Source organism: Cyprinodon tularosa, unplaced genomic scaffold, assembly GCF_016077235.1.
Source record: "Cyprinodon tularosa strain WSP-4 unplaced genomic scaffold, ASM1607723v1 ctg295, whole genome shotgun sequence".
NCBI lineage: Eukaryota > Metazoa > Chordata > Actinopteri > Cyprinodontiformes > Cyprinodontidae > Cyprinodon > Cyprinodon tularosa.
Window position 1 is genome coordinate 532,541 of NW_024039002.1, and position 14,574 is coordinate 547,114.

At 38.4% G+C, this 14,574-nt stretch overlaps 1 protein-coding gene across 2 annotated transcripts in view; it reads right to left on the reverse strand.

Annotated features, from left to right (window-relative positions):
• arhgef37 (Rho guanine nucleotide exchange factor (GEF) 37) overlaps positions 1-13,251 on the reverse strand; it is a 46,437-nt gene extending 33,186 nt beyond the window's left edge. Inside the window, exons 1-3 of one of the 2 annotated variants that reach the window (XM_038291157.1) lie at positions 13,132-13,251; positions 6,707-6,891; positions 6,303-6,396 (exon numbers count right to left, since the gene is read on the reverse strand). Coding sequence is in view for 1 of the 2 variants with exons in the window: in XM_038291156.1 (XP_038147084.1) it covers positions 6,303-6,402 (100 nt within the window). In the remaining variant the exon portion in view is untranslated. Of the gene's footprint in view, positions 1-6,302; positions 6,601-6,706; positions 6,892-13,131 lie in introns of those variants that run through there. The other variant, XM_038291156.1, reaches the window with a different exon arrangement.
• Between the last annotated feature and the right edge of the window lie 1,323 nt (positions 13,252-14,574).

Here is a 14,574-nt window from a genome sequence, read left to right on the forward strand (position 1 = left end):
ATTACAGCCAAATTACAGCAAGTCACATCAAATAGGCTGCGTTAATCTAGATCGCCATCAAACTGCTCAGGAGGAATTCAGCTGAATTCATTAAAAACTCCAATAATTAGTTTGGGCTGAGATAAATCTCTATAAATAACTGTGAGATGATGCATTAGCTCCTGTTGTTGCAGCATATTAAGGCTTTCCTGCTAAAACTGAATTAATTGAATAAAGAGGCAATGCAGATCAGAAGATGCCGATGAAACATTGTTTTATTTAACTGAACTTTAAAGCCACTGAATTTTTAAAGTGGTTGGGAATCGGCTGTTCCAACCGTTGCATTTCTGAATTCTCCCAAGGGGTGCACGACTTTACACAAGCGAATAAAGTGAATGTGATTGGTCATTTTTCAAGAGGGCAGGATTGCTGTGGTGGAAGGTTCGCTAACAGATTTGGTTGTAGCCGGTGTCAAAAGCATCTTGTTAACCAGTTACCAACTTATGGCTAATAGGTCCCAATGGGAAATTCCATTGGAACCAAGTAGCACTAAATTGGTGACTTAGGCCCCGTCCACACGAAGTCAACAAACCAGCCTCTGATCCATACGAAGCCGGCGTTTCGGGGTCTGTAAACGATCTTTTTTTTATTAAGCCTTCAGAGTGGGAAGATTTTGAAACGCCGTTTTCGCGTTTCCATCTTTAAGCTCTAACCGCATTTTTTTTCTTACACGTATGCGTCATAGCGTCGCCTCTAAACACGCATGCGCGACACAGTATCACAACAACAATGGCGCCGTCCTGTCTTGAATGGTTGCTGCTAATGCTACTCACCCTGCTGTCGGGCTTACAACAGAATCTTCTTCTTCTGGAATATCTCCAGGAAGAACAGAGCAATATCGATGACATAGTTCAGCACCTGAATTTGACTGAACCACGAAAATGGACCCGCAGGGCAACCATGTATAAATATTAGTGCGCATGCCCAACATTTTGTCGCCTATTTTTGCTTTGGCACCACAGCGCCACTTACAGGCCTGGCATACATTTTGCAGCGTTTTCATGCATTCGTGTAGACCATCACATTTATTTTACGTCTCCGTCTTTACGACAAACGTTCTGGAAAATATTAGCGTTTCGTGTTCGTTTTGACTTCGTGTGGACGGGGCCTGAAACGACACTGTCAAGGAACGCTATGGACAGAGGAAACATGCAAGAGGAGGAGAGTTTAGTGTCAGAGGTCAAGGACGAGTCTCCTACATCATTTTTATGTATAGGAGGAAAGCGGGGATGAAGATGTCGTGGAAGAGGACGCCAGAAGCTTGGTTTGGTGTAGAAGGCTTACAGCCGTACATGTTTGAGCCCTTGCCTCGCAACGCTGCCAGTTCTGTTAGCTCTACACCTGTTGAAGACACAGACGTCCATCCCTGTGAACACTGGGACGGAACTCAATGGGAAAGAATATGATTCTTATTTCTTATTTCAATCGTTGCATATATTAGCTGTGACATATGAATCAAGATGCTATGACCGAAAAAATTTGATTGACAGATGACCGCTGATATATGATTGGCCGAATTTATGTGTAAAGGCTGACGTTTACTAACTAGATTCTAAGACAGAATTTTTTTTAATAGAAATTTTTGTCAATTCTAGGACAGTATGGTCTAATAAAGACTACATTTATATACATGTTCAAGCCAGAATGATTTGACATTTAAATATCTCCCCCAGACCTGCTCACAGATATTATTCTGTTTTCTATCCCCAGCCCTGTGCAGTCATTTCAAGAGCCAGTTCTGGAATATGTTTCCGAAACTTTAACAAACATCAACACCACTGACCTTCTTACTCCCACATCTGACTCATGCATCAGTTAGATGCATGTTACCGGTTTGAAAAGACATGATCCTTCTTATTAGTCATAAGACCATTGCTTAAAATATTGGTGAGTTAAAACTGGAGTGGCCGATGTCTGATATATTTAATTTTTAAAGGATGTTTCCTTTATCATCCATATGACCTCTTCAGCCATAAACATGGGTTAGATTTATCAGAAAAAACATTTTATGATTTAATAAACTTAACTTTTTTAAATATTCCTAGAGCATGGCGAAGCCACATGATTTTGGCTTTTAGAAGCCTGAATTAAAACGACGTTCTCACCAAAAAATAAAACACTTTTTTTTTTTTTCAAATACCTATCCTTTTTATTGAGGTTCCTGTTAGGGTCAATAAAACATATTTCAATTAAATTCAACATTTCTGTCAATAAGAGTCAGAAAATTATCAAACAAAAAGAGTGGATTTATATTTTATAATGGATTTATATTTTATTTATATCCATATTTTTCTGTTTCACCAGAAGTCCTAACTAGTTATTTAAATTGAACCTTTAAATATCGATTCCAACTCCCTAACAGCCTAACTGTCTGGTTATTTATCAGGAAAAGACAGTAGAGCACCTGATAAAAAACTAGGCTCAGATTATGTCAGCGTTTTTTTCTGTGTTTTCACAGCTGTGTCGTCTCAATAGTTTGTAGCAAAAGCCGCCCAAAAAAGATATGAAACAGCTGTATGCAGAGTCTTCAGACTTTATGGAGACTGGAAATATATATTATAAAGCTGGGATGGAAAGACTGACTGTTCTGTTGACTTCTTTCTACAACATCTGTTTTACCCCAACTAAAAATGACACTAAGGCATATGTTCATCCTTTAACAACCAGTTTATATGTATGACAACATTATAAGAAAATGATGGCATCTCAATAGGATAAAACTGCTTCTGTAGCGTATCTGCAGGATTACGATCGTCCAACATACCGACATCTGCCTGAATGTAACTATTAATTCTAACTTAATAAAACAGCAGACGGCAGCAGGTCCTTGTTTACTGCTTAAAAACAGAGTTGCCATTGTCATGGATACCCTGAGCTTAAGCACCACTTGTTGTGCCACCAGGAGGCTGACGAGCTGTCATTAGCATTACCGCATAGCTGTTACATGGTTCAACTGGATGATCTGTGGTGCTATGGCTTAAACTAAACAGATAATTTAGTCTCTATGATGAAATGATCATGTTAGAGACAGAAGAAGCTAAGTTAAACATAGCTAAATATAACTTAGTGGCTTACAACAACCAGTGTTGATGCATTTCTTTGATAAAGGGAAGGAATGACTCACTGAAGGTGTCATTTGAAATGTCGGTGCAAATGATTATGTTTTTTTGCCATGATGTCACAGATTTATATACCTCAACTTACTTTATGGTAAGATGAAACTCCTTTCTAAAGAAAAATGTAATTTTAACATTATTTAATATAATATGTTAATATTATATTATAATTAATATGTTGGTTTTGGAGGCTGATGTGCTCCAAAATGAACTACTTTATTAATGTTACTTGAATTTTCTTTCAACAGAGTTTGAAAAGCAGAGAAAGATCCTGTAAGGCTCATCGGCTTTTAGGTTCATTATTTTGCTTGTGTGAAATGGAGGTGCAAGAGTCAAACTACGCTCAGCTGTTAAAAAGCAAACTGATGATTCAATCATAAATATACAATGAAAGGTTTATGTGTTCACATATTAAATAAAACAAAAAAGCAGAACTTGAGGAGGTGATTGACGAGAGAGAAGTCTGGGAGTCTGCTGAGACTGCTGCCCCTTGTGACCCGGTTCAGGATAAAGCAAAGACGACGACATTAAATTAAAATCAGTCTGATTATCTAACTTTACTGATCACTTGTTTTCATTTATTCCTGTTATATTTATAATGAACTGAATGACACATTGTTACATTTTTAGCCACTAGGAACGATAGATGTGTTAACTTCCACATTTAGCGCCCCCTGAAGGCAACTGGCAGCATTAAACTGTTGCAAAATTGAACAGCCTCCGATTAATAATAATAGTAGCCAAATTTTGACCAGCAGATTGAGAAGTTAAAGAGTTCCTGATAAATTCAAGGGAACATTCACCTCTCGAGATTAAATACTGCATCGGAGAAACAAAAAAAAATAAGTCTGATCAGGTAGATTAATGTCTGTTTTGCTGGCTCACAACTTATAGCTTAGCTATCTCTCGTGTTTGAGCACCTCAGACTGACGTCAAGCTGCACTCTGGGTCACATGACTATTCAGCGACATATCTGAATGACACTTTAAAGTTACACAGAAGGGATTTTGAGAGAGGCAGCCTACATGGAGCATTGATGCGCACCAGGTGGTGAACAGTGACCTGAAATATCCTTTAGAATAACACAAGTTGAAGTAATACTTGCGTCGAAAGTGACACACTGTAGCTTTACATTAATTTAAGTCGCAATCTTTGCATCATAAACTCAGTTTAGCCACACATGCAACATAGAGGCAGAGGGAGGATGCACTGCTGAACAACCAAAGTCTATGTTGATTCTATACAATAAACAGTCTAGAATAAAACATGTTAGAATAGAAAAAGAAAACACTTTCAAAACATGCATCTACAGGTGCTGGTCATAAAATTAGAATATCATGAAAAAGTAGATTGATTTCAGTAATTCCATTTAAAAAGTGAAACTTGTATATTATATTCATACATTACATACAAACTCATATATTTCAGATGTTTATTTTGTTTAATTTTGATGATTACAAATGACAACAAATGAAAATCTCAAATTCATCATATCAGAAAATTAGAATATTACTGAAGACCAATAAAAACAAAGGATTTATAGAAATGTTGGCCAACTGAAAAGTATGAACATGAAAAGTATGAGCATGTACAGCACTCAGTATTTAGTTGGGCCTCCTTTGGCCCGTATTACTGCAGCAATGCGGCGTGGCATGGAGTCGATCAGTCTGTGGCACTGCTCAGGTGTTATGATAGCCCAGGTTGCTCTAATAGTGGCTTTTAGCTCTTCTGAATTGTTGGGTCTGGTGTATTGCATCTTCTTCTTCACAATACCCCATAGATTTTCTATGGGGTTAAGGTCAGGAGAGTTTGCTGGCCAATTAAGAACAGGGATACCATGGTCCTTCAACCAGGCACTGGTAGCTTTGGCACTGTGTGCAGGTGCCAAGTCCTGTTGGAAAATGAAATCTGCATCTCCAAAAAGTTGGTCAGCTGCAGGAAGCATGAAGTGCTCTAAAACTTCCTGGTATGTGGCTGCGTTGACCCTGGACCTCAGAAAACACAATGGACCAACACCAGCAGATGACATGGCACCCCAAACCATCACTGACTGTGGAAACTTTACACTGGACTTCAAGCAACATGGATGGAGTGCCTCTCTTCTTTTCCTCCAGACTCTGGGATCTTGATTTCCAAAGGAAATGCAAAATTTACTTTCATCAGAGAACATGACTTTGGACCACTCACCAGCAGTCCAGTCCTGTTTCTCTTTAGACGCTTCTGACGCTGTCTGTGGTTCAAGAGTGGCTTGACACAAGGAATGCGACAGCAGAAACCCATGTCTTTCATACGTCTGTGTGTGGTGGTTCTTGAAGCACTCACTCCAGCTGCAGTCCACTCTTTGTGAATCTCCCCCACATTTTTGAAGGGGTTTTGTTTCACAATCCTCTCCAGGGTGCGGTTATCTCTCTTGCTTGTACACTTTTTTCGACCACATCTTTTCCTTCCCTTCGCCTCTCTATTAATGTGCTTGGACACTGAGCTCTGTGAACAGCCAGCCTCTTTAGCGATGACCTTTTGTGTCTTGCCCTCCTTGTGCAAGGTGTCGATGGTCGTCTTTTGGACAACTGTCAAGTCAGCAGTCTTCCCCATGATTGTGTAGCCTATAGAACTAGACTGAAAGACCATTTAAAGGCTTTTGCAGGTGGTTTGAGTTAATTAGCTGATTAGAGTGTGGCACCAGGGGCCATCAATTTTGAACCTTTTCACAATATTCTAATTTTCTGATATGATGAATTTGAGATTTTCATTTGTTGTCATTTGTAATCATCAAAATTAAACAAAATAAACATCTGAAATATATGAGTTTGTATGTAATGTATGAATATAATATACAAGTTTCACTTTTTAAATGGAATTACTGAAATCAATCTACTTTTTCATGATATTCTAATTTTATGACCAGCACCTGTAATTTAAATATTAGGAATCTGAGCAGGTGGAACAGAGTATTTCAATAGATATGCATATAGCTCACCAGAATAAAACAGTAACAAATGTTTAAACTTAAGAGATCTCACAGTTAAAAAATCCACAGTTTAAAGTTGGCCCAAAACTCATAGACAGACGGCATGCTATTGTCAGAATGATGGTGAATGTCTAACAGACACCATCACAACCTCTGAGGGGTGAGGAAGACATCTTTACCTTCAGCGAAATCCTGGTTCAGCTGCAGTAAACCGAGATCTTCCTTCCTTATCCTGTCGTTCGGGGAACGCCGAGCTGCAGAGGAAAGACGCTGCTGCATGCAAAACACAAACACAGCAGTGTAACTTTCTGCAGTGACTCAGACACAGCGGGCTGCTGCCCGGCCTCATGTGGCAGGAGTGTGTGTTAAAAAGAGTGTGGGTTAGGGGGAAAAAGTGTGCAAAGAGAGGGGGATGGGAGTGGAAAGAGGGTGGGATGGGTATTTAGTAGAGGAAATAGAGGGGAGGGGAGAAAACAGGGTGGCCACACACACACAAATACACACCAACGCACACACAGACACTTGTGCTGCTGAATAAGCTGACTGACTGCAGCAGCTGTTGAGAGGAGGAAGCTGCACTTACCAAGACTGATAACAATTGGCAGATCAGTCCTCACACAGGTCTGAAGGACCAATCAGGCGACACCATGAAAAGACTTCATAGAAAACTAAAAGGAGCCAATCAAGACGGGGCGCTAAAGTTCTCTTCTCACAGGAGACAAAAGCACGGTGGGACTTCCCATCCTCTTCCAACTGTAGAGGGACTGTCTGATGGGTGGAAACAAAAGATTTAAAGTCACTCCTCATTTTTCATCAGTTAAAAAGAAATGATTCTAGATACCCCCCCTATTTCTGAAGTAAATAAAAAAACACTTCACTTCCGAGTTATGCAAAACGTATATAAAAATAAAATCACTTTATCTGCAACTGCTGCTCATTTCTTCAGTGCTTTTTTGGATAAAATACTGATTCAGTATGGCATCTATAATAAAGATATGCATTTCTGGATTATTTGCACATTGATAGAAAAATACTGTAGATAACCTTAAAATGTGGGAGTTTTAAGGGCAGATTAGTCTTCTGCATCCGCACACATCAAATGTCGCTTGGGTCTGGTCGCGAACCAGTTTTGCTGGTATGCTTCTGCATGGGTCTGGAATTTCTAGGGATGCAGAGCAGTTTCCTGCCAAAGCGCTAGGGGGAGCCTATTCGAGAACTCGCGAGAACTTCATCAGATGGTCACGAGAACTTCGTTTCGGCAAAGACCTTGGCATCTTTATATAATTTGTCTGAGGCATCCTACAAGTGGTTGTACTTCCAAACCTCATCGATTAACCTTTCGTCGTAGTCGTCCATTGTTCCTCGGTTTTTAAAAATGGCGCGCCCCGGCAGCGAATTGAGAAGGACGACTACACAGACAGCCGGAAAGGCATACCAAGGACCAATCACAGCTGCTTTTTGTCAGTGCACCTCAGCTGAGGTCTGCGCAGGTTTGTGACCACCCCACGCATAGTCAGGATTTTTTTGAGGTGTGCAATGACGATTGCAGAACCTCTGTGTGGGGGGCGTGGTCGCCAGAGACACAGTTTTGATGGTTGCAGACGCTACGCGTCAGAAGCATAAATTGGCCTTTAACCTAGTAGGTTAGAGCAGTGCACTTGTGTTCTGAGAAGCTCGCAATGTTGATTGATTTAATGAATTGATCTCACAGTCGAGAAATGTACTTGTTACATCAGCTCAAATAGTTAAAGGATAAGAAGAATGTGCCAAAGGAAGAAAAAGATCCATGGGATATATACAGTATATACAGTGCATCCACATATGAAAGCTTTTTAAATAGCAGGGTTATTATACAAGGTTATTGCACAGTGTGTCCGCATGGGTATTTATGTAGATGGATAATTATATTTATAAATATATTTATTTTACTGGCTGTCAAATTTAGAGAAATAGGTAATTGCACAGGGTGTCAACTAACAATTGCTCATTATACATTGCACAAGTTATTGCACAAGTAAATGGTTGTGATTCTGCTTAGAAAAAACATGTTAGGCAGTGAGATAGAAAATGCTTAGTTTTCAAGTTTTTTGCCTTTAATTATTTGGTATTATTCCCAATAGTAGTTTGACAAACATAAAATCAACATTTTATATTCGTTATTTATTCATGTCATCTATTGGTTGAGGATTATTTAAAAGTAGAGTGGTATACATTAGAAGTACCCCCCAAAAATGAAGCTTCAGCCTTAAAAGTTGCAATTCAGGTTTTGCTTCATTCTTCAATAGGTTCAAATAGTTATATTCATATCCTAGTATCTTTAAAAATTTTCTGGGACATTTGAATAGCAGAAATCTTTGCTGTGCTTTAGCAAATAACTGGAACGTGAAAGCATGAGCAAAGCCAGACATAACCAAAGGCATTCACTGCAATCAGGCTGGAAAGATAAAGAATGAGGAAAGAAGGCAGCTGATCTTATTCAACGGATCGGCATGCCAGGTAGGAATGCTGCTATACCGTCTCCTCTTGCTCCTCTGAGAGCAGCTCAAGGTGTAGGTCAAACAAAAAACCGGTTTGGAAGCTAGAAAACCTTCAACATTGAATTCATAGAACCAAATATCCTCCAGACGCAAAAACCTGCTTTTCTAAGAGGAAAACTGAAGGATTCCCAGAAAACACTCAGCAGATGAAAACCAGCTGATCAAGTCTTTATAATTGCTGTGCTTTTAAAAAGCTTAATCAATCCCTGCATCAGTCTTTCACTAAATGCAAAGTAAATCTTAGAATTGCAAAGCGGACGAAATGAGCTTCCTCTTCAGGGTGGCTGAGGAGCCTGAGATAGGGTGAGGAGCTCGGTCATTCGGGAGAGACTCGGAATAGAGCAGCTACTCCTCCACATCGAGAGGAGCCAGCTGAGGTGGCTCAGACTCTTTTCAGATGTCTTGATCCACCTGGGGGAACACAGGGGACGACCCAGGACATGCTGGAGGGATCTCGACTGGCCTGGAAGCGCCTTGGGGTTCCCCCAGCTTTACTAGAGGAGGAGTCTGTGAAAAAAAATGTTTGGGAGTCTCTGTTGTCAGTGCTGTCCCCTCGACCCAGTCCCAGATAAAGCAGAGGAGGACGAGGTTCGCTAGTCACCATTTAGCTCAAACCACAAGCGACAAATACCCTGACTGAATAGGAAGGATAATTACAGTAATAATGAGAGGTTGAATGTCTGTAATCATTCTGTGTCAGAGGTGAGCAACATTTACTGGATACAGATCAAAAACAAGTGATGAGCCAATATCACTGGAGGAATATAAGTCTAATTGAATGGGAATGCTTAGTTAGGGTAACCAGACGCCCTGTTTTTCCCGCACATGTCCTTCTTTTCATACCTAAAAAATGTCCAGGGGAATTTCAAAATCGTCCAGGATTTTGGCCAACTACAGTGCAACAGAACCGAGCCGTCAGAACCGCTGTGAAGTTGGATATTGGATATCCAAGCTCTGCAGAGTTAGCGGAGTCTAGCAAGCGGTTGATCCGACTGAGGGGCTCCGATGTCGGCCAGCGTCTCTCAGCTGCTCCCACACGCAGTGGTGCAATTAGGGACCGTCAACAAATCTTTGAACCAAGCACTCCTGAGAAACAAAAATCAATAAATTCCTTATCTTATGACCAGCTAAGACAAAACTAATATAGAATCATGCCAATAGATAACATATGTCTTGACTTGCAATTTTAAGCTATTTTCAGTTTTTAAGATATATTTAAAGACAAAAGTTGGGACTTTTCTTCTGAAGCTTCCAGGTCATGTGACCTACTGTGTCAGATTCTTTGTGAAATCGTTTTACTACTTTAGCCAGATGGGGCACACTCATTTTTATTCCATTTCAAGCCTTGATATATTTTAGGCGGGGGGAAGCATACTGTCACCCGTTCAGCTAAACTGGCTCAGCTTGTTGAGCTCAGCAGAAAATAATACCAGTCATAATTGCTGCCTCCTTATTCAGCTTAAATATGTTCCTACAACTGGAACAACTTCATTAAAACATGTCACAAAGCATTTTGTCTTATAACTAACTTCAGCAGAATTGTGTTTCATTTAGATCCTTCAGTTCCTCTTTAGATGCCGACTCAGAGATATGTGGTTTCCTCTGCTGCTTTAGCTTTGCACCACAAACCATATTAAAACTGCACTGAGCGAAACCCCTTGAAAGAACGATACCAAGATATTGCAGCTCACTGGGTTCACATGGAGGACATTTCTTTTTAGAACCAGAACATAATATGCATAATAATATATTTTATGCATTTTCTCTCAGTCAGGATTGGCATTATGGAGCCTAGCAGCTTTATTATTGAGACTAGCAGCTTTATTGATGCTGTCTTTGTGTTTTTGAAAGATCTGGTAATCTGATATTGTTTCTTTTCTGCGATCAAGAAATGAAACTTTGCAAAACTTTCTAATCAAAAAAGGTGTTTTTGGAGTAACTTTGCTGCTTTCTTACATTTTACATTTTTTACTTCTTTTTTTTTTAATTGAGATCTAACATTTTATAATGTAACTTTTTTAAATTTCTCTTTTAAAAAAAAATATTATGAATTCCAATGTGTTCAAATATATATATATATATATATATATATATATATATATATATATATATATATATATATATATATAGTCAAAAAAAACCCAGCAAAGTTACTCTCAAAACTATTTTATTAAGATAGTTTAAGCTTTTCTTTTCAAATTCAATTTCACAAAACATTTTCTTTACTTGCAACAATATGGAAAAAAAAATCTCCATACGGATGCAGCCTTAAGTGAAAACTAAGGACCCACACTGTTAACTGGTTATAAAATCTTAAAGTCGTAGGGAAGACATATTTAAATTTCAAATCATTCTTGCCTAAACATGTATATAAATTTACTAGATATATAGATCTACTCTTTATCAGACCATATTGTGCCAAAAGTTTTATGCAGGCCAGTTAGTTATACGTCAGCCTGAACACCTAAATTCGGCCAATCATATATCAAAGGTCATCTGTCAATCAAATTTTTTCGGTCATAGCATCTTGATTCATATGTTGCAGCTAATATAAGCAACGATTAAAATAAGAAATAGGAATCATTTCCTTTCTGATTGAGTTCCGTCCCAGTGTTCACGGGGATGGACGTCTGTGTCTTCAGCAGGCGTAGAGCTAACAGAACTGGCAGCGTTGCGAGGCAAGGGCTCAAACATGTACGGCTGTAAGCCTTCTACACCAAACCAAGCTTCTGCCGCCCTGGCGTCCTCTTCCACAACATCTTCATCCCCACTTTCCTCCTCTAAATAAAAAATGTTCCTCCTCTTGCATGTTTCCGCTGTCCACAGCGTTCCTTGACAGTGTCGTTGCTAAATGCTACTTGGTCCCAATGTAATTTCCCATTGGGAACCTACTAGCACTAAGTTGCTAACTGGTTAGCAAGATGCTTCTGAGACACCGGCCACAGTCAATCCCATCCACTTGATAAACGACCAATCACATTCACTTTATTTACTCGTGTAAAGTCGTGCACCCCTTGGGAGAATTCGGAAACGCAACGGTTGGAACGGCCGCTTCCCTTTGACTTTAAAATTATTATGATTGCGTCTTTTTAATGTTTTTTTTATTTCTCCTCATGGTTTTGTTACTTGTAATAATAAAATGTAGACAGAATGTGGGATTTTTCTTGTCTGAATACTTGTAAAGATCATCCGTGAAGCACTCAATTTAAAAATAATTGAGAGCTAGAAGCACTATGCTGAGTCGGTGCTTTGAAGAACCACCATTCACTTCATTTGTCATCTTTACCATCTTTGAACATGGAGAAACAGAAATCATTTCTAATTCCTCTTTTCAGAATAAACATAACTCGTTATAGTCGGACGGAGCACATTTGTCATTTTTCAAAGTCCTGCCATAAATTCCTGGATGACTAAGAATCTTCACCAGCACTTGCCATAAATTCTTATTTGAAGTGAACACTGACTGAGCCAGTCTAAAACATCCTTATCTAAACATTTATTCATACATTCCCTCCCATTTAAAAAAAAAAACAAAACGACTATTCTGATTCATCCTTTTACACTTCTGGCTAGTTAAGGGTTCATGTGCTCCTGAAAGGTGTACCTCCTTTATCCCTCAGCATTATGCTGCCACCACTATGCTTCAGCATTGGATAGTGATGCCTGGGCAATTTTTTAAAATAACTGATTGTACTGGATCTTTTAAAAACGTGGATGAATACAAATTGTGCACTTCTTAAAATGCCAACAAAATACATTAAAGATTGTTGTCAAGGTTTATTGGAAGGCGACAGGATCCACTGTACTAATGCTCATTAGTTACAATTACACATTTGTTTTATGGGTTTTTTTTCCTGTCCTTTCCACTTAACCCTGACACCAGGAGCAATGGAAAGAAAGGAGTGAAACTTGCATTTTAAGGAACTGAAGAAGAAAAAAAGAAACTAAAGATTCAGAGAATGTTCGCCTCCAATAATATCAACACACACAATAAATACTGTTCTTCTAACATTATAAATTTAATATATCCTTTGAAAACAATCTTGAAGTCGACATATATTGTTAATAAGCCATAATGTCAAAAAGAAACATTTGAATTATTATCTTTCAACCACCTTTTAGTTGCCTTTTCATATTTATTGACACGTTGCTTTCAAACAGTTCTTATGTGCCAATTTCACACTTCAGTCATATCCTGATTCATTCCGACAGAGAAAATAAATAAGCAGAAACCACCTAGTATGGCAATTGGTTGGTTTTTCTTATGATAAATATGGATTTCTTCGACGGAACAACGACTTTTTAATAAACAACCTAATAAAAATCCCCATTACAACCTTTAAGGCAGCTGAGAAAAGCTCGAGAAATAAAATAAAGGCTTCGTTTCGCCATGGCCCGCGTGCCGACACGTTAACCAATAAATGAAAGCTTTTAATAAAAGACAAATGCGATAAAAAGATTTTTATTTTACCATGTTGTTATTCTCCTGTCATCGCGTATTTACTCCTCCTCTGACGTCCATAGCTGAGGCTCTCCACACCTGTTGTTAAAGAGAGCAAAGCACACAACTTGATACTACTTCCTGTTTGCTTACAAAATAAGAGCACGAGTAGCCCTTCATAGTCCAAACATCTTTTCAAAATAAGGTTATTTGTGAAGCAAAGCAAGAAAGAAACAATTAATTGTTTCTAAAAGAATCGTTGAGAACAGGATTAGGGCCACTGGAAAAAAAAAAGTTTACTGATTTTTACAGTTTATTTCAGTAGAATATGAGAAAAAAGTCAGAATTCTGACTTTAATCTTAGAATTCAGATTTTTTTTCCTCAAAATTCTGACCTTAATCTTAGAATTCTGACCTTCTGATATTAATATAGATGGTCACCATGAAAGAAGAGAAAGGGGGCCGTCAGCTTCACTGACAAAGATGTGAGTTGTTTGGGAGGGCCAGTAACACATTGGTGGAAAAATGACTTTTTACGTGCCCAAGGGGTATTTCATTATTGGAAGAGCAGAAGGTGATTAAAACAAGAGAGTTTAGTCCAAGGGCATAGGTTTGATTTCAAATTTGGTAGGAACACTATTGGTCTAATGTCATTGGTCCTATGCAAAAATATGCATGCTCATTTTTTTATGCTTGACGGGAAAATCAGGGTGTATTTCGTTTAAGAGAAAAGCAGCATTTCTTGCTACATTTATACAAATTTTATAAGCACTACACACACTATATTCTGTTTATCAATGACTGAAGCTTAACTGGCTCTGATGGATGAGGAATTAGGACTTTTTTCCACTTTGAGAAGATTTGCATTTGAAATTACCAGCGACTAAGACAGTAGGTAAATCTGTGCCTATTTAACAGAATATAGTCTAAATATGTCTGTTATATGTGGATTTATACTTTTGTTTTATTTTGAAGATATAGAATTGTGCAGGGTTAAATAGAGGTAAAACCCACTCTTTTAAATGTTCTCTTTGTATCATGAAATAAGGCGAAATAATAGATTCAAAGGACGGCAAATAAATGTGTTGTATTTACATGTGCCCTGGAACTAGAAGAGGAACTCACACTGAACATTTAATATGTCAACCTCACTCTACAAGTTGTACATCTAGGCTGTAGATACTCTGTTTAACCCATTTCATGTATTTTATTTAGGGCTTAAACAATTCATCAGATTAATCAATTATTGAAATAATGTCAACAAATTTAGTAATCAATTAATCGTTAACTGGAGTATAGAGACTCTAAAACATGTCTTTAGCTCACAGAGCGACCCACTTAGAGCAGGAATTATACCAAAAGTGTAAAAAAAATAAATAAAAATTTTGCATTTTAGATCAAATATGTTTTTGTCTGTCAATATTCTCCATCCAGAACTCCTCTACTGCTACAACAATGCTGTGTTGTAAATTA